Source organism: Mobula hypostoma, chromosome 20 (assembly GCF_963921235.1).
Source record: "Mobula hypostoma chromosome 20, sMobHyp1.1, whole genome shotgun sequence".
Classification (NCBI taxonomy): domain Eukaryota; kingdom Metazoa; phylum Chordata; class Chondrichthyes; order Myliobatiformes; family Myliobatidae; genus Mobula; species Mobula hypostoma.
The window spans coordinates 7,605,225-7,633,221 of record NC_086116.1 but is presented as its reverse complement, the minus strand read 5'-3'; the positions used below and the strand labels follow the sequence as shown (position 1 = coordinate 7,633,221).

Here is a 27,997-nt window from a genome sequence, read left to right as displayed (position 1 = left end):
TTAACCTTGCCATAACGTCTGAGGTGGTGTTGGTCCCAGTAGCATAGGTAAGAAGTTCTCTCTAGCATGAGCTAGAGAGCTAAGTAGATACTTAATGAGAAGTTCCTTGGAGGCTATAATCTCTGGATTTCCTTTGGTGTCATGAGTTAGTGGGTGCACGAATGGAATGGTGTCAGATGAATGCTGTGGGTAAAGGGATAGTTCATAAGGATCGGTTTTGTGTTTCTGGATCAATGTGGCCCTGTTGGGGAAAGTGGGGCCTGCACAAACAACACACATAAAAGTTGCCAGTGAACGCAGCAGGCCAGGCAGCATCTCTAGGAAGAGGTACAGTCGACGTTTCGGGCCGAGAAGGGTCTCAGCCCGCAACGTCGATTGTCCCTCTTCCTAGAGATGCTGCCTGGCCTGCTGCGTTCACCAGCAACTTTTATGGGTGTAGCTTGAAATTCTAGCATCTGCAGATTTCCTCGTGCCTGCACAAGTGGGATGGGTTTCACATTAACCAGAGAGTGCATCCTTGCTGGGAGGCTTGCTTGCACTGTTGAAGGTTCAAACTGAGTTAGCAGGATAAATATCCAGATGGAGAGATCAGAAGTTTGTCTCTTCTCGACGACAGTCCAATAGGCAGAGCAAGCAGGTGCACACCAAGGGAATTCAAAATCAAGTTGCGTCTACTTTAATGCAAGGAGTCTAACTAGCAAAATGGAGAGGGTCTATGATATTCTTGCTGTCATTGAGATGTAGTTGAAGGACGGGCAATATCATAGGGCACAAACTTTTCAGGTGTGATTGAAGACCAAAAGGTGGGGGGTGGGGTGTAGTATTATTCCACTGCTGATCAAAGGTTGCACCTCTGCCTGGATGCACAGGATCGCAAGAGTCCTCAGAGGGGTAGACTCTGCCAGTTCCACCATGGACACTAGTGTCACACAATCATTGAGGACATCTTCAAAGGATGATTCCTCAAGATGACATTCATCATTAGGGGCTCTCATCATTCAGAATGTGTACAACAGGAATTCTGCAGATGCTGGAAATTCAAGCAACACACATCAAAGTTGCTGGTGAACGCAGTGGCCAGGCAGCATCTGTAGGAAGAGGTGCAGTCAACGTTTCAGGCCGAGACCCTTCGTCAGGACTAACTGAAGGAAGAGTGAGTAAGGGATTTGAAAGTTGGAGGAGGAGATCCAAAATGATAGGAGAAGACAGGAGGGGGAGGGATGGAGCCAAGAGCTGGACAGGTGATTGGCAAAAGGGGATACAAGAGGATCATGGGACAGGAGGTCCGGGGAGAAAGACAAGGGGGGGTCCCCAGAGGATGGGCAAGAGGTATATTCAGAGGGACAGAGAGAGAAAAAGGAGAGCGAGAGAAAGAATGCGTGCATAAAAATAAGTAACGGGGTACGAGGGGGAGGCGGGGCCTCAGCGGAAGCCAGAGAAGTCGACGTTCATGCCATCAGGCTGGAGGCTACCCAGACGGAATATAAGGTGTTGTTCCTCCAACCTGAGTGTGGCTTCATCTTTACAGTAGAGGAGGCCGTGGATAGACATGTCAGAATGGGATGTGGAATTAAAATATGTGGCCACTGGGAGATCTTGCTTTCTCTGGCGGACAGAGCGTAGGTGTTCAGCAAAGCGGTCTCCCAGTCTGCGTCGGGTCTCGCCAATATATAAAAGGCCACATCAAGAGCACTGGATGCAGTATATCACCCCAGTCGACTCACAGGTGAAGTGTTGCCTCACCCGGAAGGACTGTTTGGGGCCCTGAATGGTGGTAAGGGAGGAAGTGTAAGGGCATGTGTAGCACTTGTTCCGCTTACACGGATAAGTGCCAGGAGGGAGATCAGTGGGGAGGGATGGGGGGGACGAATGGACAAGGGAGTTGCGTAGGGAGCAATCCCCGCGGAATGCAGAGAGAGGGGGGCAGGGAAAGATGTGCTTAGTGGTGGGATCCCGTTGGAGGTGGCGGAAGTTACGGAGAATAATATGTTGGACCCGGAGGCTGGTGGGGTGGTAGGTGAGGACCAGGGGAACCCTATTCCTAGTGGGGTGGTGGGAGGATGGAGTGAGAGCAGATGTACGTGAAATGGGGGAGATGCGTTTAAGAGCAGAGTTGATAGTGGAGGAAGGGAAGCCCCTTTCTTTAAAAAAGGAAGACATCTCCCTCATCCTAGAATGAAAAGCCTCATCCTGAGAGCAGATGCGGCAGAGACGGAGGAATTGCGAGAAGGGGATGGCGTTTTTACAAGAGACAGGGTGAGAAGAAGAATAGTCCAGATAGCTGTGAGAGTCAGTAGGCTTATAGTAGACATCAGTGGATAAGCTGTCTCCAGAGACAGAGACAGAAAGATCTAGAAAGGGGAGGGAGATGTCGGAAATGGACCAGGTAAACTTGAGGGCAGGATGAAAGTTGGAGGCAAAGTTAATAAAGTCAACGAGTTCTGCATGCGTGCAGGAAGCAGCGCCAATGCAGTCGTCGATGTAGCGAAGGAAAAGTGGGGGACAGATACCAGAATAGGCACGGAACATAGATTGTTCCACAAACCCAACAAAAAGGCAGGCATAGCTAGGACCCATACGGGTGCCCATAGCTACACCTTTAGCTTGGAGGAAGTGGGAGGAGCCAAAGGAGAAATTATTAAGAGTAAGGACTAATTCCGCTAGACGGAGCAGAGTGGTGGTAGAGGGGAACTGATTAGGTCTGGAATCCAAAAGAATGAGACCATCCTGATGGGGGATGGAAGTGTATAAGGACTGGACATCCATGGTGAAAATAAAGTGGTGGGGGCCAGGGAACTTAAAATCATCGAAAAGTTTAAGAGTGTGAGAAGTGTCACGAACATAGGTCGGAAGGGATTGAACAAGGGGGGATAAAACAGTGTCGAGGTATGCAGAAACGAGTTCGGTGGGGCAGGAGCAAGCTGAGACAATAGGTCGGCCAGGACAGGCAGGTTTGTGGATCTTGGGTAGGAGGTAGAAACGGGAAGTGCGGGGTGTGGGGAGGTAGAAACTCAAGATTGCGGCCCATGCCATTGATCTCGGCGGCTCCAACACCTCAGGACGTATTCAAAACTCGGACTCCAGCAACGACCGTGGACACATTCGAAGTGATTGCACAACCACCAACTGCGACGCCAGCCTTGAACTCCGGGCCGGGTCTTTATGTGCTGCTGTTGTGACTCCCGTCTCCCCTTCCCCCACCACCACTCCGCAGCCCCGTCTTCCTCAGATCCCACCGTCAACTCCTGGGCACTCAGAGGCTCCATCTTCCTCTCACCCCAACCCTCCCCTCTCCACTGACACCCCCAGCCTCCCCCTCCCCCCTCTGATCCCAGCTCTCATCCGTGCCGGGTCTTTACCATCCCCTCCAACCTTCAGCTGTCGGAGGCAGAACGCTCTGTCCTCAGTAAGGGCCTCACGTTTGTCCCCCTTCGCCCACACCTCAGTGAGTTCCGCATTCGCCATGATGCGGAACTCTTCTTCCGCCGTCTCCGTCTCCGAGCCTACTTCTTCGGCAAGGACTCTTCCACCCCCACCGATGACCCCTTCTCCCGTCTTCAACCCTCCTCTTCTTCATGGACACCCCGCTCTGGTCTTCTGCCTGCTCTGGATCTCTTTATTGCTAATTGCCGACGGGACATCAACCGTCTCGACTTCACCGCACCTTGTCCCCATTCCAACCTCACTCCTTCGGAGCACTCTGCTCTCCACTCCCTCCGCACTAATCCTAACCTTATTATTAAACCCGCCGATAAGGGGGGTGCTGTTGTAGTCTGGCGTACTGACCTCTACCTTGCCGAGGCACAGCGACAACTCGCGGATACGTCCTCTTATTTACCCCTCGATCGTGACCCCACTATGGAGCACCAAGCCATTGTCTCCCACACCATCACCGACTTTATCCGCTCAGGGGATCTCCCATCCACTGCTACCAACCTTCTAGTTCCTACACCCCGCACTTCCCGTTTCTACCTTCTACCCAAGATCCACAAACCTGCCTGTCCTGGCCGACCTATTGTCTCAGCTTGCTCCTGCCTCGCCGAACTCGTTTCTGCATACGTCGACACGGTTTTATCACCCCTTGTTCAATCCCTTCCGACCTATGTTCATGACACTTCTCGCTCTTAAACTTTTCGATGATTTTAAGTTCCCTGGCCCCCACCGCTTTATTTTCACCATGGATGTCCAGTCCTTATATACTTCCATCCCCCATCAGGATGGTTTCATTCTTTTGGATTCCAGACCTAATCAGTTCCCCTCTACCACCACTCTGCTCCGTCTAGCGGAATTAGTCCTTACTCTTAATAATTTCTCCTTTGGCTCCTCCCACTTCCTCCAAGCTAAAGGTGTAGCTATGGGCACCCGTATGGGTCCTAGCTATGCCTGCCTTTTTGTTGGGTTTGTGGAACAATCTATGTTCCGTGCCTATTCTGGTATCTGTCCCCCACTTTCCCTTCGCTACATCGACGACTGCATTGGCGCTGCTTCCTGCACGCATGCAGAACTCGTTGACTTTATTAACTTTGCCTCCAACTTTCACCCTGCCCTCAAGTTTACCCGGTCCATTTCCGACACCTCCCTCCCCTTTCTAGATCTTTCTGCCTCTGTCTCTGGAGACAGCTTATCCACTGATGTCTACTATAAGCCTAAGCCTACTGACTCTCACAGCTATCTGGACTATTCCTCTTCTCACCCTGTCTCTTGTAAAAACGCCATCCCCTTCTCGCAATTCCTCCGTCTCCGCCGCATCTGCTCTCAGGATGAGGCTTTTCATTCTAGGACGAGGGAGATGTCTTCCTTTTTTAAAGAAAGGGGCTTCCCTTCCTCCACCATCAACTCTGCTCTTAAACGCATCTCCCCCATTTCACGTACATCTGCTCTCACTCCATCCTCCCACCACCCCACTAGGAATAGGGTTCCCCTGGTCCTCACCTACCACCCCACCAGCCTCCGGGTCCAACATATTATTCTCCGTAACTTCCGCCACCTCCAACGGGATCCCACCACTAAGCACATCTTTCCCTCCCCCCCCCCTCTGCATTCCACAGGGATCGCTCCCTAAGCAACTCCCTTGTCCATTCGTTCCCCCCCCCATCCCTCCCCACTGATCTCCCTCCTGGCACTTATCCGTGTAAGCAGAACAAGTGCTACACATGCCCTTACACTTCCTCCCTTACCACCATTCAGGGCCCTAAACAGTCCTTCCAGGTGAGGCAACACTTCACCTGTGAGTCGACTGGGGTGATATACTGCGTCCAGTACTCCCGATGTGGCCTTTTATATATTGGCGAGACCCGACGCAGACTGGGAGACCACTTTGCTGAACATCTACGCTCTGTCTGCCAGAGAAAGCAGGATCTCCCAGTGGCCACACATTTTAATTCCACATCCCATTCCCATTCTGACATGTCTATCCACGGCCTCCTCTACTGTAAAGATGAAGCCACACTCAGGTTGGAGGAACAACACCTTATATTCCGTCTAGGTAGCCTCCAACCTGATGGCATGAGCGTCGACTTCTCTGGCTTCCGCTAAGGTCCCGCCTCCCCCTCGTACCCCATCTGTTACTTATTTTTATACACACATTCTTTCTCTCGCTCTCCTGTTTCTCCCTCTGTCCCTCTGAATATACCTCTTGCCCATCCTCTGGGTCCTCCCCACCCCCCCACCCTTGTCTTTCTTCCCGGACCTCCTGTCCCATGATCCTCTCATATCCCTTTTGCCAATCACCTGTCCAGCTCTTGGCTCCATCCCTCCCCCTCCTGTCTTCTATCATTTTGGATCTCCCCCTCCCCCTCCCACTTTCAAATCCCTTACTAACTCTTTCTTCAGTTAGTCCTGACGAAGGGTCTCGGCCTGAAACGTGGACTGCACCTCTTCCTACAGATGCTGCCTGGCCTGCTGCGTTCACCAGCAACTTTGATGTGTGTTGATTCAGAATGTGTCCTCTTCTCGTTGCTACCACTAGGAAGGAGATACAAGAGCCTAAAGTCTGGCATTCAACACTTTCAGAACAGCTCTGCCATCAGATTTCTGAATGGTCCATGATGCTACCTCAACATTCCCTTATTTGCTCTGTTTTTCTTGGTAACTTATGCTGATTTTTAGGTCTTGCACTATAGTGTGGCTGCATAATCGCACATTTCACGTACGTCACCGATAATAAACCGGATTCTGATTTTGAGGCCTTCTCTGTTTGGGAAATGGCTCAGCCCTTTTGATTCTGATTCCTACATGTGAATCATTCATTTTGCGGCGAGTTGGGAAAGGGGTAAGTGAAGGAGAGGGGCTAGAGGAGCTGGCTGAGTGTCCTGGCTGGAGAAAATCCTCATCTGAAACCCTGTCAACAGAGGAGTCCTCTGCAAAAAGTATTGAGACAGCACTTACAAGGCCTCTGAAGGCATCGCATCGGTACCAGCTCCAGCAGCGTCTGGAGGAACGATGATCGGATGGGCCTGGCAAATTCCAGGGATGGCACGATTGACCTGACATCTGAACTTCCAGGGCAAAGTGCATCTAGAGAAAATAAGCCGTAGGACACAGATGCAATGGCTTCTCTTCTGGTGAAACGTGACGGAGCTGGGAAAGGAGGAATAATTACTGCATTGATGGGGAAGGAGGGGCTGGGCAGTGGATGAGAATTACAGTGGGGAGGTGGTGAATGAGATCGACTGCTCTCTGGAAGACTTCATGGGCTCCACTGTTCTCAACCTAACTTACAGCACAGCCTGTGTCTGATGTTCCTGTCACAGTGTCTGCATCATTTGTTCCACTGAGACTGTGGGAATATACCTACCTGTTGCAGGTTCCCTGCCGTTGGTTTTAGTTTGAAAGCCCATGCTATTGAAGTAATCAGTATTTTCCCTTTTTGTCCCCTGTAGGGAAGGTGAGTGTTTCTAAGATTGTGGACTACCTACGTCACACTACAAGTCGCAATTCAGATGACAGTGGTCTGGAAGACTTGTGTAACATGCTGGACCCTGACGACAAGGATGTGTCCATTGACTTGGACACATATCGTGCAGTTATGAAGGAGTGGGTGGAAGACTGTAGGAGGAAAAGGTAAGGGTGTATAGGCTATACAACCACGATACTATGGAGCCCTGTCCTGAGAATCAAAAAGCTTGAAATGTGAACTACAAAACACAATGCTGGAAACACTCAGCATCTATGGAGAGAGTGAGATGTAATGTTTTGGGTCCAGTGTTTGAGATGAAATGTGAACTGTTTCACTTTCCTTCAGAATGTTTCTTGGATTTTTTGTCTGTGTACGATCGGTTTTCTTGCAAAGCTGCGTATGTTGTACGGGCAACTTCAATGAAGCTGATGAGCCAGGTGTTGATATCAGAACTGGTGTGGAAGCAGACTGGTCCCACACACGAGAGAAGGATGCTCTTCATCCTGTCCAGTCTCACTCACACTGTGCATCTGAACTTTGTTAACTTTGTGTAGGATTGCTGAATCTTTGACACCGCCAATCTTTAACACCATCTGTCAATAACAGTTAATTGTACATTGCGTTTTTTGGGATTGCTTTTATATTTATTGGGGTTCGTGTTTATTATGTGCTTTGTGCTTATTGTGTTTTTTTTATGCTGCATCAGATCCACTGTTTCGTTCTCCTTTATGCATGTAAAGTATGATAATCAATCTTGAATCCTGATTCAGCAATTAAATTTGGCCTCACCAGCAAGCTAAACGTTATATATGAACACCATTTCCACTCTCCCCACCTCAGGGTTGCTTCCCACTAGCAGTTTGCGTCCCTGTTCTAAGCATTTGATTGCAATCACAGAGCACTGGTACAACGGTTCAGGGACTAGTAGTGTCCCTGTAAAGCCTTAGAGAAAGTGCTGGAACCACTCAGCGGATCAGGCAGCATCTTTAGGGAGAGGGAAATGGCTGATGTTTCATGTCAATGACCCTTAGAAAGTCGGCATATTTTGCAAGGTTGATGGATAGAACAAAGGTTATTCTTCGTTCTGGATCTGAGTATCTGTGGCAAGGCAAGTTATGGCCTATCTCTAATTTCCACTTGTGTAGATGCTGGTAGTGAGTTGCCCCATTGAGCCATTATGACTGTTCAGGTGACACATTCCCCCCGTGCTGTCAAGGAGAGTTCCCACAACTCAGACCCTGCAATGTTGTAGAAATGGCAATATAGGTCCTCCACTAGTGATGCAGGGCAGGGTTGGTTCTGAGTACTGTTCGTAGCCCAGTCAGAGAGGCAGCAGCGAACAGAGCTCTCTCACAGCAGAAGATGCCTACAAAGAGCCAGCTGTTCTCCTTTGAAAATCATGCCTGTTATTTCCTCAAAGAAATCCAACAGATTTGTCAAGCAAAGTTTTCCCTCAAGGAAACCACGCTGACTTTAGTCTATTTTATCATGTGCCATCAAACACTAATTTTCCGGTCCTCCTGACTCATTCCATAATCTACTGAGCCTTGAAAGATCATTATTAATGCCTCCATGATCTATTCAGCTACATGTTTCAAATCCCTGGGATGCACACCATCTGGTCCAGGTGACTTGCCTACCTTCAGACCTTTTAGCTTCCCAAGCACCTTCTCTCCAGTAATAATCAACAACACTCACTTTTGTCCCCTGACACTCTTGAACGTTCAGCTTACTGCTGGTGTCTTCTGCAGAGAAGACTGATGCAAAATCCTCAGTTCATCCACCATTTCTTTGTCTCCTGTTGCCACATCTCCAGCATCATTTTTGAGTGGTCTGATATCCACTCTTTCCTCTTATTCTTTGTATATCTGAAATAAACGTTTGGTATCCCCTTTAATATCACTTATCTTCGCATTTCATCTTTTCTTTCCCTATCAGTTTCCTTCTATTGGTTTATAAAGCATCTCAATCCCTTTGCTTCCCACTAATTCTTGACATATTGTGAGTCCTCTCTTTTGCTTGATGCTGCCTTTGACTTCCCTTGTCAGCCTCGGCTGCCTCATTCCCCCTTTAGACTGCTTCTATGGAATGAACTGATCCTGCATCTTCTGAATTCCTTCAAGAAATTCCTGCCATTGCTGCTTTGCCGTCATTCCTGCTCGGGTCACCTTCCAATCAGCTTCTTTCTCTTGCCTCTGTTGTTACCTTTACTCAACTGTAATAACAATAGATCTGATTTTAGCTTCTCCATCTCAAACTGCCGACGGCACACACTGCAATCACTGTCCATCAGCAATGGGGAGAATGAATGCTTGGAGTAGTGGATGGTGTAATTATCAAATGGCTAATTAGTGCTGGATGGTCTTGAGCTCGAGTTCCTTTTGGACCTGAACTCATTCTGGCAAGTGGCGTGTATTCCATCATCTTTTTGATGACTTCCTTGTAAATTGTGGGGAAGCCTTGGAGTGTCAGGTGTTGAGCAACTTGCTGCATGATACCCAACCTCCAATGTGCTTTTATATCTATGGTATCTACAATTTGTGCATCTGAGTTTCTGGTCAATGTTTTATTAGAGATACAGCACACTGACAGGCTTTTCTGATCTAACAAGTCTGCTATCTGGATTGGGTGTTGTGCAGTGAACTGGAATTGATTAGAGAGCTTAACATAAAAGAACCCTTAGGGGCAAATGATTATAATATGATCAAGTTCACCCTGAAATTTCAGAAGGAGAAGCTAAATTTACACCTCGGACTTCAACTACTGCACAGAGCCTTGTCATATTCAGAGGTTTTCGGATGACTCTGCCATAGTTGGACGCATCAGCAAGGGAGATGAGGCTGAGTACGGGGCTACGGTAGGAAACTTTGTCACACGGTGTGAGCAGAATTATCTGCAGCTTAATGTGAAAAAGACTAAGGAGATGGTGGTAGACCTGAGGAGAGCTAAGGTATTGGTGACCCCTGTTTCCATCCAGGGGGTCAGTGTGGACATGGTGGAAGATTACAAATACCTGGGGATACGAATTGACAATAAACTGGACTGGTCAAAGAACACTGAGGCTGTCTACAAGAAGGGTCAGAGCCGTCTCTATTTCCTGAGGAGACTGAGGTCCTTTAACATCTGCCGGACGATGCTGAGGATGGTCTACAAGTCTGTGGTGGCCAAAGCTATCATGTTTGCTTTTGTGTGCTGGGGCAGCAGGCTGAGGGTAGCAGACACCAATAGAATCATCAAACTCATCCGTAAGGCCAGTGATGTTGTGGGGATGGAACTGGACTCTCTGACGGTGGTGTCTGAAAAGAGGATGCTGTCTAAGTTGCATGCCATCTTGGTCAATGTCTCCCATCCACTACATAATGTACTGGGTGGGCACAGGAGTACATTCAGCCAGAGACTCATTCCACCGAGATGCAACACAGAGCGTCATAGGAAGTTATTCCTGCCTGTGGCCATCAAACTTTACAACTCCTCCCTTGGAGGGTCAGACACCCTGAGCCAATAGGCTGGTCCTGGACTTATTTCATAATTTACTGGCACAATTTACATATTACTATTTAACTATTTATGGTTCTATCACTATTTATTATTTATGGAGCAACTGTAACGAAAACCAATTTCCCCCGGGGTTCATAAAGTATGACTATAAAGTCAGATCTATCAGTATTACTGTGGAGTAAAAGGTAATTGCAGAGGCATGAGAGAGGGGTTGGCCAGAATTGATTGGAAAAGAACACTGGCAGGTATGATGGCAGATAACAGCAGCTGGAATTTCTGGAAGCAATTCAGATGTCACAGGATGTGTACATCACAAAGAGGAAGAAGTTATTCTAAAGGAAAGATAATGTAACCATGGCTAACAAGAGAAGTCAAACCTAATAAAAAAAAAAGTGAAAGAGGGCATATAACAGGGCAAAGATTAGTGGGAAGTTAGAGCATTAGGAAGTTTTAAAAAAGGATTCCCTGAAGGTTGATTTCCAGGTTGACACTGTGGTGAGGAAGGCAAATGCAATGCTAGCACTCACTTTAAGAGGACTAGAATATCAAAGGGGCCCTGTGTACATACATCTATTGATGCTTCTGGACACATCTTCAGTGATGTTCCTGGAATCATCGGGTGTTTCGGGTCTTTCAACATCATACAACCTCCTCCAGGTGACCCAGCCGGGTCTGATCAGACCCCAGCTTGTGTCCAGATGGCTAGCTACTTATGACTCCATGGCTCCCCTCTTTTGAGCCACAGCCATCTTGAGGCCCTCTCTGCTGCATCGGTGGTACTGCTGATGGCTCTCCTCTTCCTCTCTCCCTGGATGCCCAAAATGCTGAAGGCTCTAACCAAAGAACGGGCTACGAATACCCTACAACCAACCTCCACTGGGCAGCTTCCTAACAACCCCTCCCTTCGGCATTGCCTCCAGAATTTTGTTAACATCTTCACCAAACTGCTTCCACAGTGAAGTCACGTTAGCTGCAGGCCATTTGATCCGCCTCCTGTTAGACTTCATATTCATATAATGTTGAAATCTTATCAAGCACTGGTGAGGCCTCACTTGGAGTATTGTGAGCAGGTTTAGGCCCTTTATGTGAGGATGTGCTGAAACTGGAGAAGGTTCAAAGGAAGTTCACAAAAATGATTCCAGGATTGAATGGTTTGCCATATGAAGAGCATTTGATCGCCTGTATTCACTAGAATTTGGAATAATGAGGGGTTACCTCATTGAAAACTATTGAATTGCAAAGGGCTTTGATAGTGGATGGTGAAGAGTGTTTCCTATGGTGGGAGAGTCTAAGCCCAGAGGAGACGGCCTCAAAATAGAGGTGAGGAAATGAGATGAGGAATTTCTTTAGCCAGAGGGTAGTGGATCTGTGGAATTGTTTGCCACAGGCAGCTGTGGAGTCCAAGTCTTTATGTATATTTAAGGCAGAGGTTGATAGATTCTTGACTGGTCAGGGCATAAAGGGATACGGGGAGAAGGCAGGAGATTAGGGCTGAGAGGAAAATTGGATCAGCCATGATGAAATGGCGAAGAAGACTTGGGCCAAATGGCCTAATTCTGCTCCTATATCTTACGGTGTTGTGGTCTAAATCCATGCTACCCAATTACACTCATATGATCAATTAACCTACTGATGCATGAGTCTATGGATTGATCACCAGACTGTTGATGGTAGGGCATTGGATGATAGGAATGCCACTGAATATCAACGGATGGCTGTTTATATTATTTTGGATCTGGTCACCTTTGTTACCTGTCACATTAGTTCACACCTGTGAGGGTGTCTAAGAGTTGGTACATATAATCATAGACTGATTTATATGAGGATTTGGTAATGAAGTTGCACATTGTGCAGTCAAAAGCAGACACTCCTACTTCTGCCTGTTGGAAAGAAGGCCATTGGTAAAACGGCTGAAACTGGTTGGGAACAGCACTGCCCTGAGGACCTCCTGCAATGATGTACAGGGGCTGAGATGGTTGACCTCCAACAATCCTAACAAGCATCCTTGGTGCAATGTTATGATTCCAGTATTGGGGGTGCCTTCCCTTGGAGTTCGGTGTTACCGTAGCTCCTGATGTCAAGGGAAGTCACTTTCTCCTTCACCGCTGGTATTCAGCTGTTCGGTCTGTAACCAAATGGTCCTGGCAAAACCTAAACTGGGCATCAAAGCATAGCTTACTGGTGGATAAGTCCCACTTGACATTGGTGTTGGTGACAATTAAAAGCATAGATTGGTGAGTGATTAGCTTGATAAAATTTGCCATGCTTCACGTGAACTGATGGATTTTTACACTGTTGTAATATGCCAGTATTGAAATGGTAAAGGAACAGCTTGACTAGAGGTGCAGCACCTTCTGGACTGGAGGTACACAGCTGGGATGTTGTCCAGTCCCATGGGCTTTGTGGGATCTGGTGATCTCAACCATTTTTGATTGCACATGGAGTGACTGGGCTATTCTCTGTGCTGGTACTGAAATCAGGAGACAATCTGGATAATTGCAGAACAATGTGAGTGTGGTGTGGTGACACTGGCAATTTGGTCCACTGTTTCTGAAAATATACAGTAAAGAAAGAGAGATTATCCATAACCAAGAGTATTGATTTCACTGTGGTCTAGTGATGTCATCAATGGGAGAGTCCAGGACCAGAGGACACAGCCTTAGAAGGATATCCCTTTAGAAAAGGAGAGGAGAGAATTCTTTAGCTGGAGGGTGGTGAAGGAGTGGAATTCATTGCCACAGCCAGAAGTGGAGGCCAAGTCATTGGGTAATATTTAAAGCAAATGGGTTCTTGGTTAGTAAGGGCATCAAAGTTGATGAGGACAAGACAGCAGAATGTGGTTGAGAGGGAAAATGAATCAGTCATGATAGAATGGGGAAATAGACTCCGGCCAAATGGGCAGTTCTGCTCCCACATCTTGTGCTTGTTAATGGATCAAACTTGCCATCGGCTCTCAGCCATACCAGTCTGTGTCCTTCATTTTTTTTTAGTTCCCACCTTGTGACAGATATTCCCTTTAATCTCTCAATCCCTCCCACTTTTCTGCAATTAGTCATAGTCATACTTTATTGATCCTGGGGGAAACTGGTTTTCGTTACAGTTGCACCATAAATAATAAATAGTAATAAAAACCGTAAATAGTTAAATCGTAATATGTAAATTATGCCAGGAAATAAGTCCAGGACCAGCCTATTGACTCAGGGTGTCTGACCCTCCAAAGGAGGAGTTGTAAAGTTTGATGGCCACAGGCAGGAATGACTTCCTATGACACTCTGTGTTGCATCTCAGTGGAACGAGTCTCTGGCTGAATGTACTTCTGTGCCCAACCAGTACATTATGTAGTGGATGGGAGACATTGTCCAAGATGGCATGTAAGTTGGACAGCGTCCTCTTTTCAGACACCAGAACTTTCTGTGGTTGGGATGAAGGAGTAATTGACTTGAGCGTTTTTCTCTCTGCAAAGAAGCTGCCTGACTCGCTGAGTGTTTCCACCATTTTGTTTTTAATTTCAGATTCCCAACATCTGCATTGACTTGCTGACTTGTACCTTCCTGTGTCAATTACTGCGCCTTTCATAATTTTATTATTTATCTCTAATGCTTAAATTCTCAACCATGTGCAGAATAGCTTCTCCGTTAGCAGCCATTAGTGATCTGATGTCGAGATGCTTCATTATGGGACTTTACTTCACTTGCACTCAACTTCAGAACTGACTAAGCATGTCACATGTGTGACAGACAACAAGATGTGGTTTCAGCTCTGTGGCTTGAGATTGTTGACTTCTGTCATAATCTTGGTTGCCTGAGGAAGAGAAACAAAAGTTTGGTCAATGATGCTGTTCACCCCGCCTTTGTTTCTGTGATAATGTTCGTTGGACATGTCAAATCCTGTTTGTCAAGTGGGCACTTCATAGTGGGGGGAGGGGAGCCATTTTCCTTGTTTTGCCCTCTCATTACAATCCTTCATCACTTGCTCATTTGATTGTCTAGCCAAGTGTCAACCATGAACGTGGTGGGGAAGTTCAGAAGGAACATGAATATGTGAAGATGTGTTTTGCAAACATATTTGCAAAAGTTCACTAATTCATGCAAGGCATTCTTACAGAGCAGCGTTCATCACAGTGACCACAGTGTATACTTTCAATAGCTCAAGGATACACCTGTACCTAATGGGGCAGGATGACCTGAAATCAGTGTGATTTGGAACCTTGACAATTGATATCCTGATTTAGTTTAGTGTATACAATATAATATGTATATAGAATATCTTCCTCCTTTGTGTTAAGGCTAGAAAGTTTTTTGTGTGCTACAACATTGAAGAGTTGCATTTGTCAATTTGCATATTATTTCTAAAGGAGAAAATATATACTTAGAATGCTTTTTAGCCACACTGGGAAAATGTAATTAAATCTCAAGTACATAATGCAAGTACCAAAGAATCTGGGTTTCAATGGATTGTTGCCTTGATCAATATTTTTCTTCATGTAGTATCCAAGAGGAAATGGAAGCTGTGAGTGTTACTGAAGATGTGCTACACCACATTGGCCTTGGATCAGGTAATACCTGTATGTTTTATCATTTATATTTTCCCCTTGTTTCCATTGCCCATCTCACCAAGGCCCATTTCAACGCTGAGTGAGTCTCACTCAAAATTCTGTTACTTTTCCAGGAACGAAGAGTTCAGAAGCCAACGACCGAACTGTGGAAAGCTTGGAGGCACTTGGCGGAGAGGTTTCAAGAGGAGACTTGTAAGAGAAAAAGATTCTCTAAAGTTGATATGACTATAGGTATTGTGTGGTTCAATATTTTTATTGAGAGAGGTATTAATCTTGTACTTAAATGCTGACATGAGAGACTACAGATGCTAGTATCTTCAGCAACACAGTACTGCAGGGACTTGGCAGATTAGGTAGCATCCATGGATGGAAATGGACAGTCGACATTTTGGGCCAAACTGAAAGATAGTGGGGAAATAGCTGGTATAAAGAGATGTGGAGAAGGAGAGGAGCAAAAGCCATGGGTGATGAGTGAATCCAGGTGAGGGGGATGATGAGCAGATGCCGGAGAGAGGTGAGCGAGAGTGATGTCAGAAGCTGGGAGGTAATTGGGCAAAAGGCTGAAGATAATATAGGAGGGGCCAGCTGTAGCTGGTGGGCAGCTATTTTATTCCAGTTCCCATTCCCACACCAAGTCCGTCCACAGCCGCCTCCACTCCCAGCTATAGCCCAAGGGCAAATTAGAGTAGCAGTGCCTTATTCCACATGGACAGTGTCCAAATTTCTGGCATTAGCATTGAATTCTCAAATTTATGGTAACCAGTTCCCTCTTTTCTCTCTCTCCGTGATCCAATTGGTCCCTATCACCCTATCTCTTCTACCCCCCCCACTCTCTCCATCTGCTCCCCATTCCTCCCATTGGATCCCCTCCCCACCTGCCCTTATTCCATGCACCAATGTGCTTTCCTAACATCTGCAGCCCTTTGTCACCTCTACCTGTCACCTCCCAGTTCCTGTCATTATTCCCACTTGCCCTCTCTTCCATCTGCCTATTACCCCTCCTCACCTGGGTCCACCTAACTTGCTCCACATCTTTGTACTGACTATCTCCCCTCTTTCAGTCCTGGGATGAAAGGTTTTCACGTGAAATAATAACTGCCTATTTCCCTCCATAGATAAACACAAGAGATTCTAACTGGTGGCATCACGATCTGGTATAGAGGGGCCACTGCACTGGATTGGAAAAAGCTGCAGAAGGTTGTAAGTTGGCCATTAGTCTCTCGAGGACATCATCAAAAGGCGATGCCTCAAAGAAGACCCCGATCCCCCAGGGTCTGCCCCCTTCTCACTGCTAGCGTAAGGAGCAGATGCAGGAGACTAGACACATTCAACGTTTTAGTGTTTTTCTCCCTGCCATTCGATTTCTGAAGGGACAATGAATCCATGTACGCTACCTCACTATTATAATTTGCTCTAATTGCACTAATTAGTTGGTTTAATATATATTTCATACTGCAGTTTTCAGTATTTTTGTTACGTACTGCTGCCACAGACGACAAATTTCACAACATATGCTTGTGATGTTAAACTTGGTTCTGATTCTGCTGGGAAACTGGCCGAGTGCACAATCGGTCCAAGGTGAATTGTTGTAGAATAATATTTTGAATTTGCAGAGTACAGGGTTAATGGCAGGGTTCTTAACAGTGTGGAGGAACGGCAGGTTCTTGGGGCCCACGTCCACAGATCCCACAAAGTTGCTGAGTAAATTATTAAGTTAGTAAGAGGACATTTGGTGTTTTGGCCTTCATTCATCAGGGGATTGAGGTCAAGAGCAGTGAGATAATACTGCAGCTCTATAAACTGGTTAGACCCCACTTGGAGTACTGTGTTTAGTTCTGGTTGCCCCATTAAAGGAAGAATTTGGAAGCTTCAGAGTGCAGAGGAAATTAACCAGGGTACCCCCTGGATTAGAGAGCATGTCTTAAAGGATGGATTGAGTGAGCTAGGGCTTTTCTCTTTGGAGCATGGGAGGATCAGAGGTGACATGATAGGGTGTGCGAGATGATAAGAGGTATAGACTAGAGAATTTTACCCAGAATAGAAATGGCTAATTAGAGGGGATGCAATTTTAGAATCCGGTTTAAAATCATTGGCATATGTCATCACAGTTGTTGGTCTGTGGTTAGCAGTACATTGCAATACATATTAAAAACTGTAAATTACAGTAAACGTATGTTAAAAAAAATGTCCTTGACTTACTGGATGCTGCAGAGGCTAGTGCTCACGATGGAGCTGATCGAGTTTGCAACCTGCTGCAGTTCATTTCAGTCCTGTGCAGTGTCGCCTAATCCTTCCACCAATACCAGCCGGTGATGCAGCCAGTTAGAATGCACTCCATGGTGCATCTTCAGAAATCTGTGTGTTTGTCATGGCGAATCAAACCTCCTCAAATTCCGAATGAAATATAGCCTCTGCTGTGTCGTCTTTGTAACTGCATCAATATGTTAGGCCCAAGATAGGTCTCAGAGATGTTTGCAGCCAGGAACTTGAAATTGCTCACCCTCTCCACCTCTGATCCCTCTGAATACTGGTGTGTGTTCCCTCATTACCCCTTCTGAAATCCACAATCAGTTCTGTGGTCTCACTGATATTGAGTGCAGGGTTGTTGCTGTAACACCACTCAACCAGCTGATCTATATCACTCCTGTATGCCTTCTCATCGCCGTTGAAATTGTCCCAACGTAGTTGTTTCGCAGCAAATTCATAGATGGCATCTGAGCTGTCCTTAGCCACACAGTCATGGGTGTAGAGAGAGTAGAGCAGTGGGTTGAGCACATATCCCTGGGGTGAGCCAGTGTTGATTGTCGACGAGGTAGAGATGTTATTTCTGATTTGCACAGATTGTTCTCTTCAGGTGAGGAAGTCGATGATCTAGTTACAGAGAGAGCTACAGAGGCCTGGATTTTGGAGCTTCTTGACCAGAATTGTAGGAGTGATTGTGTTAAGCACTGAGCTGTAGTCAAAAATCAGCAGCCTGACACAAGTGTTAATATTGTCCAGGTGATCCAAGGCCACATGAAAAGCCAATGACCTATTGTGGCAATAGGCAAGTTGCAGCGGGTCCAGGTCCTTGCTTAGGCAGGAGTTGATTCTAGCCATAACCAACCTCTCAAAGTGCCTCATCACCATAGTGCTACTACACGATAGATGTTAAGGCAGCTTGCCCGACTCCCCTTGGGCACTGATATGATTATTGCCCTTTTGAGACAGGTGAGAACCTCAACTGTAGCAATGACAGATTGAAAATCTCTGAACACATCTGCCAGTTGATGAGTACAGGTTTTCAGAGCCCTGCCAGGTACAGCACTGGGGCCTCTCACCTTGTGATGGTTCACCCTCTTAAAAGACATTCAGACATTGGCCTCCGAGACAGAGATCACAGGGTCACCGGGTGCTGCAGGGATCCTCAAAGCTGTAGTTATATGATCCCTTTCAAACTGTGCGTAAGGGAACTCATCAAGGAGTGAAGCATCAAGCTATTTGTGATGTTAGGTTTCGTTTTGTAGGAAGTAATGGCCTGTTATAGACTTACCTGATTATGTAGAACTCAGTAATGCATCCAGATACTTGCAAAGGACCCTAATGCCACCTGAAGGTTAACTTTCTCTTTTCTCGGCTGCCTGAATTGAATCAACACTTTCTGTTTTTTTTCTTTGACACTAGTTACTGCCCTAACTGTAGTCTTGATGATCTGACAAGGGGTAAAGAACATGAGTGAGTACCTGAGCCCTGAAAATGTGGTGTTTAGAATCAGAATCAGGTCTACTATCACCAGCATGTGTCGTGAAACTTGTTAACTTTACAAGAATGTTATAGACTAAACCATATGCAACACAATTAACTTGCATGCGATGTCTGCAGTTAGTGAGTAAGTAGTGTTTCTACTTGAAGTGCTGTAAGTAATGCACTTAAGATGATGTAACTGGCAACATTGAAATGAAGAATGATGTAGACGGCTGATGCCTGTCAATATTGTACAACTCAATTTTCAATTGAAAGTGCTCGAGATTGGACATGACGTCATGCTGTTTGTTAGCTGCAACTGTCAACTATGCGTTATGGATGATGTTACTCGCTGAATGTTTCTTGGTGTTGCTATGCAATGAAGATCATGCCAGTTGTGCTGTTTAATGGACAGTGTTAACTCTGCAGTTTGGTAAGGGTTCTCCTCTGCTGCAGTGGGTGGAGGGAGTGTTAAGGGAAAATCCTGAATAACACTGTAACAGGCAGCAGACTGCAATCAAACTTGTCTCCTTCATTGAAGATGACCATGATTTACATTGTCTCTGACACCTCGGGCCATATCCTCCTCTTCCCAGCAGTGACTGGTGCCTGAAGTTTAAGTTTTAAATTTCCTTTGGGACGTTGTCTGCTCTGAAGCCCATGTTTTGAAGTTGACACTGGAGATTACTTCTCATATTTGGCTGCCCTCAACACTCTTAGCACTTGATCTTTCTTGCACCTCATTCATATGCAGTTCACTTCGACATTAGTGGGATAGAAGTGTACAGGACAAACAGGAAATTGTTAGACATTAGTTCCACTCAACCAAGGTCACTTCCCCTGTCACTGAGCTGCAAAACACAGATAAAACTTCTGTACTTATGTGTACAGAAGCCAACATTTAAGTCCTCATCAATCCATTCACTGGTGTTCAAGAGAGTGGCACTAAATCTGTGAAAAACTATTTTTAATCTGCCTCTGCTCAACAACACTACACTCTGATCACAACACTCTCCGAGTATCGTCATCTTGTGGCAGAGAGGCTTCTGAGTTCCTGAGATCTTGAGAGCAATTCTGCCTGGAGTTTAGCTGCCTGGTGCTTTGTTCTTGTAAAGACAAGGGGGAGGTTCTAGCCAAGGCCTCAACAGTGGAGCTGGTGGTAAATGATGGCACATCACAACAGCTGTGAAGGGTCCCCAGTTGTTTTGTATACCTGCCACTGGACCCAATCTACTTGCGGTGACTGCCTGTGCATCAGCTCCCCTGTGTTAAACAGTTACACACAGGTGTTCTCCATTAAGGGAATCCATCCCAGCATCCCCGATTAGCTGTGTGACGATCAGTAAATGGTGAAGGGGGCAAGACTGTGGGTCTGGAAGCCCCTCAGAATATGTGGAGCCTGAGTTGGTCTCTCAACAGCCACCTGAAGACCAATCAGTCGACACCTCCCATCTCCCCCCACCCCGCCAGGAGAACATCATTCTCAACTCGGGTGATTGCACTACTACAACTATTACTAGCTTTGATAATAAAGCTCCAAGCAAGAGTAGAAAGTATGCTCCATTTCCAAATCCTAAGAGCAAAGGCAGACATCGGTGAATAAACTTGCTTTCACTGTGCCAGTATGACCTTAGATTAACACACAAAAATGCTGGAGAACTCAACAGATCAGGAAGCGTCTATCAGTCAGTTTCAGGCTGAGACCACAAAACATCAACTGTTTGTTCCTCTCCATGGATGCTGTCTGACCTGCTGAGTTCCTCCAGCATTCTGTGTGGGCATATTGCTTTGAATTTCCAGAATCTGCGGCGTTTCTTGTGTTTATGGCCTCTGACTATTTGTGTGAAGATCAAAGCCACAAAACTAGACTGAAGCTCATGGTAAACTCACCAGCCGAGATCCCCACCATCCTGCACTGAAGCTCATGGTCTACTCACCAGCCGAGATCCCCACCCTCCTGTACTGAAGCTCATGGTCTACTCACCAGCCGAGATCCCCACCCTCCTGTACTGCAAGATGAGATCACCTTCTGCAGTTACCTCTGGACTAGAATGGTACAATATTAGCAGGTTGGTTAAATTACCAGATTTTAATCCACAGGCCTGGACGAGCAGTACAGAGCCTTGAATTCAAGTCTAACCACGGCATCTGTGGAATTCAAATCCACTTGATGGTTTGGAATTTGGAGCAGCTAGTTTTAGTGAGCGAGATACTGAGTTGCTAGAGTAACTCAGCAGGTCAGGCAGAATCTGTGGAGAGCGAGTGAGTCAACATTTTGGGACAAGACCCTTCATCTGGACTTGGAAAAAAATAGATGGGAGAAGGCCAGTACCAAAAGGGAAGGATATGAGCTATCAAGGGAGAGGTGGATCCAAATGAAGAGGGGTATTAAGCAGATAAAACCAGGTGAAAAGGGAGAAGTGCAAATAGTGACAGAAACTGTCAAGTGATGGATGGAGGCAGCAGAGGTCTAAATGATGGAATCTGATAGGAAGGTGAGGGGAACCAAATAAGGGAGGTGGGGACGGCAGAGGGAAATGGGGAGGGAACATAGTGGGAGGAGTGTGTGTGTTGGTTAGATGGAGTGGGTAGGGTGTTGGGAAAGAAACAAGTGTCTGGGAAGATGGCTAGGAAAGATGGGTAGACCTGCCTGGATAGATCAGAGGCAGAGTGAAATCTTTAGCAACAATAATCACTGGGCTGGCATTTAAACCCAGTCTAGGCCCCTGATGTCATACAAGGTAGGATATGTGCCACCCTTGTTTATGATATGACCTGACTCCAGACCCACCAAATATGGGTGATATTTTTTTAAAATTGCACATCTAAACAGCTTGTTAGGCCTTTCATTGTAGTTGTCTCACCACCTCCCTTGAGGAAATTGTTAACTTCAAGGGCATCCTTAAAGGGGAAAGTTTGTCGCATCCTTCACGGGAATCACTGTCAACAACTTCTCAAAATGGAGGAGGAGCTCCAAATAAGCAGAATCGTCTGTGAGGTGGTGGATACAGCCCAGTAACTCTCAGACAAGATGCTCCCAACAACTGAGCACATCTACAAGGCGTGCTGCCATAAGAAAGCAGCATCCATCATCAAGGACCCCGACCATCCAGGCTGTGCTCTCTTGCTGCTGCCATTGGGAAGGAGGTATAGGAGCCTTGGGTCCTACACCACCAGTTTTGGGAGCAATTGTTACCCCTCACCCATGAGGCTCCTGAACCATTGGGAAATAACCTCAACTCTGAACTGATTCCACAACCTATAGATTCACTATCAATGACTTTACAACTCAAGCTCTCAGTGTGATCTTTTATTTGCACAGATTATCATGTTTTGCACATTTATCAATCCTTGTGTGTAGTTTTTCATTAATACTATTTTTGTTCCACTGAGAATTCCTCAAAGAAAATGAATCTCAAGGTAGCATATGGTGATGTATATGTACTTGTATTAAAGATTTACTTTCAACTTTAAACTTTGAAGAAATTGAGTGTATGGTCAGTGTATGGAACTGTGCGTAGACAGTAGAAAGAGCATCAAATGGGTGGTTGGGGAGGGGGTGCAGGGGGTGAGGGAGAGCTGGTGAGCTGCCGGTTTCGCAGTTTCCAACATCTTGGCACCCACTTCATTTCATCACCAGTCCCCTGCAGTAGTGGGCAAACAAGTGCAACAACTTTGAAGCATGTGCCTTTGAGGTGAAAATGCAAGTAGTGTGACTTTTGTTTTTCCTGTTGAGAAACAGCTGTTTGCTAAGTTTAGCAAAAATGTGTCAAATTTGAGGCAAGAAGTGGTTCTACACAACTAACAGAATGCTGTAGCTTTGCTAAGGGGTACTTACATCAGTTCAATAGGAGCTACACTGAGCACACACTCAACTAATAAACTAAAGACCCTTAACCTCTCTGTTACTATTTACAACATTGAAAACAATGCCAATGTGACCATGTGGCTTTCAGTTAGTCCTGACGAAGGGTCTCGGCCCGAAACGTCGACTGTACCTCTTCCTATAGATGCTGCCTGGCCTGCATTTTTTGTGTGTGTTCCAATGTGACCATGGCACGTTCTGACTCCTGAGAGAATTAATGACCATAGCAATGCATCAGGTTGTTTGTTGTGACCATTGGTGAAGAGGGAGTGATATGTTCCCATCAGGCATAGTAATAGACCATTTTGATTGACACTTGATTTAGAGAGAACTGGCAGTGAAACATGAAGTTGCAACAAAGGGGAATGAGATTGATTTGTGTGCTTGGCCTTGACATCAGGAAAACTCTTCTGCCGATCTTGATAACTTCAGGCTTTAACATTGTGTCAAAAGAGCATCAGTTCCACACTACTAGTGCCAGCCAAAATCAGACTTCAGTTCTCTTGGGTATAAATTCAAGATGAAATCTCTGGAAATGGGAGTGAGCCAATAATTTGCTTTTAACGTGGTGAACCTTTGTTTTTGGAGTGTAACTTGCACTTGAGGTGATAGGAGGTAGATGGGAAATTTTGGATAATGAAGTCACCATTGTGGGTGCTGTTTGCCTGATGACCACATGACAGAGGGTTTTCAGTGTATGGGCTTTTCTCTTTATCCACTCCCTCCTTGTAGAACTTTGTTATCGTTCATTCCTAAACTTCACCCCCTTTAGGCTGCAGTGTGGACCCTTGAAGACACATACTATAACTGTTGTGTTAGGGTCCTTTGGGTTGTATTTTCTGATGGTGTCCTGAATATTCATGTCCTGTACTGTTGTGCTTTGGCTGTATGAAATCCTGCAGAAGGAGGGTTTGCCTCAAATGGGCCATGGTTGGATAGGTGGACCTACTGTCTAAACACCAACGACAATCCTAATCCCGCCTCTGAGAAGAATCCCAAGCAATAAATTCGGCCTCTAACAATTTTGATGTGCCAAGGGCTGGCAGTCATCTCCTCCCCTTCCATATTAAGTACAATGATTTGTATTCTAGATTTTGTCCTTTCACTAGGTAGCTCATGTCAGACATATTTCTTGTTACTAGTTCTGAATTGTTTCCAGACTTCCCTTGGTTTTTGGTGCCCCATTTCCAATTCTTCACATCCTTGACATTGTTAGCTCACTGACTTTATTCCCTAGAGCATCGGAGAATGAGAGGAGATTTGACAGAGGTACACTGAATTGAGGGGCATAGACAGTAAATGCAAGCAGGCTTTTTTCTACTGAGGTTGAATGAGACCAGAACTGGAGGTCACCGGTTAAGGGTGAAAGGTGACATGTTTAAGGAGAACATGAGGGGGAGCTTCACTCAGGATGGTAAGAGTGTGGAACAAGCTGCCAGCAGAAGTGGTAAATGCGAGTTTGATTTCAACGTTTAATAAAAATAGGTACATCAGGAGGGTTATGGAGAGTATGGATTGTGTGAAGATCGATGGGACCAGGCAGATTAACAGTTCAGCACTGACTGGGTGGGCTGAAGAGATTTTGTCTCTATGCTGTAATACTCTGACACCCCACCCTGAATGGGACCCATATTGGGTAATATTTGGAAATAAGCAATGTGGATGGGTGGCTTCATCACAAGTTAGAAAAAGTGCCACTTTTTCTAACTTGTGATGAAGAACCATCCACATTGCTTATTTCCTGTAGGTGCCCTGTTATTTGACGTGTGAATTTGTTCTTATCTTGGATATGTTTTATAACTCCAGAAATTAATCAAAAGTAAGACACTGAGCTGGAGATAACTTGTATATCTTTAGTTTTTACTTTAGTGAGGTGTGCACATATGACATGGTGGTGTATTGTTGTATGCCATTCACATACTTTTGCATATAAACTAATGATTTATTGAAAGAAAGAATGCTTAATCAAATATATTTAAATTTACAATATTACTCAAATATTAAATACACAGCACTCCTCCCTGCTTAGCTATGAACTCCAGCTCAATATAGATTGCATCTCAACTCAGATATACAACATATTGCTCTCTAGTCATCTTGTATGCATTCACAGCGTGGTAAATTTAAAATTGTCCCATTCAGGCCTAATGATTTTGGAGGAGTTTGTTCTTTCATGGGATAACATCTTCCCTGACCAGGCAGGCCACTCTGCTTGGCAAGTGAGACTTGTGGCTCTGAAACAATATCCGGTTCTGGGCATCCTGTGCTGGTTGTAGGAGTCGATTCTGGAACTGCAGGAAGTAGTTCCAGCAGCTTTGAATCCCTTTCTTCTGGACGTGTTGACACCCTGAACAGTGCCTGGCAAGCTGCTCGATCTGCTGATCTATCCCAGGCCACCAGACAAAGTTTTGAGCCAGCACTTGCATTTTGACCACTCCTTGATGGCCGACAGGTAGCTCCTTCAACACTTCAGCTCTCAGCATGAATGGTACAAAAACTCTCAATCCCTATCAAGGGCAATTTCATCCCAACCCTGGTAAAAATGGGGAAGCAGGAACCTCTGCTGTACATCCCAACCATTTTGGCTTCCCATGTAGACCAGACCTGGTGTGGGGTCTTTTCTGGTTTCACTTTGGATCATCTCTGCCATAACAGGGAGAATTGGGGAGAATACATTAGAAGCGTCCATTTTTTAAAATTTTTCAAGCAATTCCTTTTTCAAGTGCAAACAGGACAATCGATCAGCATTTTCATGATTATTTGTCTCTCAAATTCGATCTTGTAATTGTGACCTCCAAGAAGCAGAGCCCATCTCTGCGTTCGTTTTGCTGCTGTGAGTGTGCACACTTCTGTGGATTGAGAATGGACATCACTGATCGATGATCAGTAATGAGGGTAAACTCCCTCCCATACAGGTACTGGTTGAAATGTTTTACGCCCCAAACCAGACAAGGCCTCTCTGTCCATCTGTGCACAATTTTTCCCTGCAGTGGTAAGGGAATGTAATGCAAATTTCACTTCCATCACAAATAATGTGCAACTCATCTGCGCATGTGCCATGAGGCAAGGTGTCAGGGGCAAGCTTCAAAGTACTATGTGCATCATAATGTGTGAGTACAGTGCCTAACAGTGCCACTGTTTCCTTTGTCTTTTGGAAAGGAACCTCACACCTTTGTCCATTGCCATTTCTTCCTAATCTGGTAGAGTTCAAGGGATGGAGCATAGTATCCAAATTTGGCAGAAGCCTTTTATGATAGACAAATCCTAAAAAGGACTGCAACTGTGACACTTCCTTTGGCCTTGGGACATCAACCATAGCTTGAATTTTCTCAGAGCAGCTGTGTAATCTTTGTGCATCAGTAAGTGATGTAGCATTTTCATTTAACATTATTTTACCTTTGATATGTTTTGAGATTTCCAGTGCCATCCTTGAACACTACTGTGGTATCATCCAGCACCATTTTTTATTCGCTTAACTGTTGACTCTTTTGCAGAGTATGTGGCATGCAAATAGTGGCTGGACCTCCAATCATGTAGATAGTCATTACAGCCAATCATGCCCCCACAAAGCTGACCATCCTGTTTTTACCACATACTACCCAAATGTGGCTTGTTGCTTGCATTTCACTGTTATGACTGTCTTTCTCACAGGAGTTATCTTTTCTCCAGTATAAGTTCTTGGATATCTGCAGGCTTCAGCTCAGCATCTTTGAAATGCTGCTTAAAGTCATTTTGTAGAAAAGATGAGATGGTGCCCAATTCTATTTTCATTAATTTGCTGTTCACTTCTGATGCAAGCCATACTGCTTGTTCCTTGATAGTTTTCATATTGTGAATCTCAAGGCTACTCAGTCATGTCACTCTCAACATTATCAAATTTTTCATCAACAGCATGTAGGTTAGTGCCCTTTTTGAAACTGCAACTTGATTTGTTTATCTTTTTCTCTTCTCTGTGCAAGCTATTTATTTTTGCCTGTTTTTTTTTATACGTCCTACTTTGTTGCGTTTTCTGCAAGTTTCACCTTTAAACCTGCATGCGTGAGCTCCTGCCACAATGGTAACAGTTTTTTTGGTCAGGTAGGTTTCTATTTAGACATTGCAGTTTTGTTCATACATACTTTCATTCTTGACTGAAACTCAATTGCATCTCTGACTGCTGCTTCCATTGATAATAATTTCAACTGCAATTTTAAATGAGTTGTCCTTCAGTTAGGAGCTGCTTTTTTGAATGCTTTCTTGCATGATTCCACAAACCAAACAATCCCTCTGTGCATCATTAAGCCCATCACTGAACTGACAATGCTCAGAAAATTTCTTAAATTCAGCCATGGAAGCTGAAATTGACTCCTATCGTTTGTTTCCGTAAATGAAACATAATGTTCTAAATTCAACAATGGTTTCAGTTCTAAGTGTTTCTGTATTACTTTCATGATATCAGAAAAGCTCATTCCGGCTGGTTTGGTTGGAACAGTCAAACATCTAAGCAAACTTTTCCACCTATTACACTGAGCAAAGCTGACACTTGTTTCTCATTGGCTGTTCCAATAGCTTTAAAATATTTCTTAATTTGCTCAGTGCACGTCAACCAGTATCTTTTGTGTAATCAAATGTGTCTATCTTCCTAGTGTAGCTCACTATTTCTACTTTTTATTTGCATTATCATCATCACCTGGTACTCACTGTTCATAATCCCATGAATTAAATCTCTTTTCTGCCTTTTTTTTTAAAACCTAGCCATCTTTCCTCCTTCCTAAGGGAAGAGAAGCTATGCTGCATTTTTTTTAACTCTAACTTTTTGAGGCACTTCAATGGGTAGGTAATTATTTCAGGTTTATTTTAAAACTTGATGCCACTGTTATGATTTGTAACTCAAGAAATTAATCAGAAGAAAAACACAGCAGGGAGTTAACTTGTGTGTGTTTAGATTTTACTTTAAGTGAGATGAACGCATGCGACGTGGTGGCATGGTGACGAATAACCCATAACAAGTCAACAAAGAATGCTTAAACAATATACTTTAAATATTACTCAAATATTTAAATATTTGATTAAGCATTCGTTGTTGATTCATTATGGGTTATATGCAAAAGTACGTGAATGTCAAAATATTAAATTCGTTATAGTTGTGTGTTGGTTGAGTCTGTAGCTGAAGGTTCTTTTAAGATATTGCTGGTTCCACAGGCATGGAGAAGGCCTTTGCTTTGAAGTCATGCCAAGTAATTTCAACCTGGAGAAATGCATGACAGTGCATGAAATTCTGTGCTGCTGGCATAAACGTTCAATTTTGCAAACCTAGCCAAAAAAAACTGCACATCTGTGGCACTGGGGTAAGGGAAATGTTTCTTGGAAGATGGGTACTTCTCACTTTTTGATCTGGAGCTCTTTATTTACACCACTGGCCATGAGCTTCTAGTCACCAATCCTCCATTGCTTTCTGCCTCTTATTACCAAACTAATT

The 27,997-nt window shown here is 45.1% G+C and overlaps 1 protein-coding gene across 1 annotated transcript in view; it reads left to right on the top strand.

Annotated features, from left to right (window-relative positions):
* lrmp (lymphoid-restricted membrane protein) overlaps positions 1-27,997 on the top strand; it is a 238,326-nt gene that overhangs the window by 6,707 nt on the left and 203,622 nt on the right. The window contains exons 3-5 of the mRNA XM_063072318.1: positions 6,882-7,062; positions 14,884-14,951; positions 15,065-15,143. Of these exons, the coding sequence (XP_062928388.1) occupies positions 6,882-7,062; positions 14,884-14,951; positions 15,065-15,143 (328 nt within the window). The remainder of the gene's footprint in view (positions 1-6,881; positions 7,063-14,883; positions 14,952-15,064; positions 15,144-27,997) is intronic.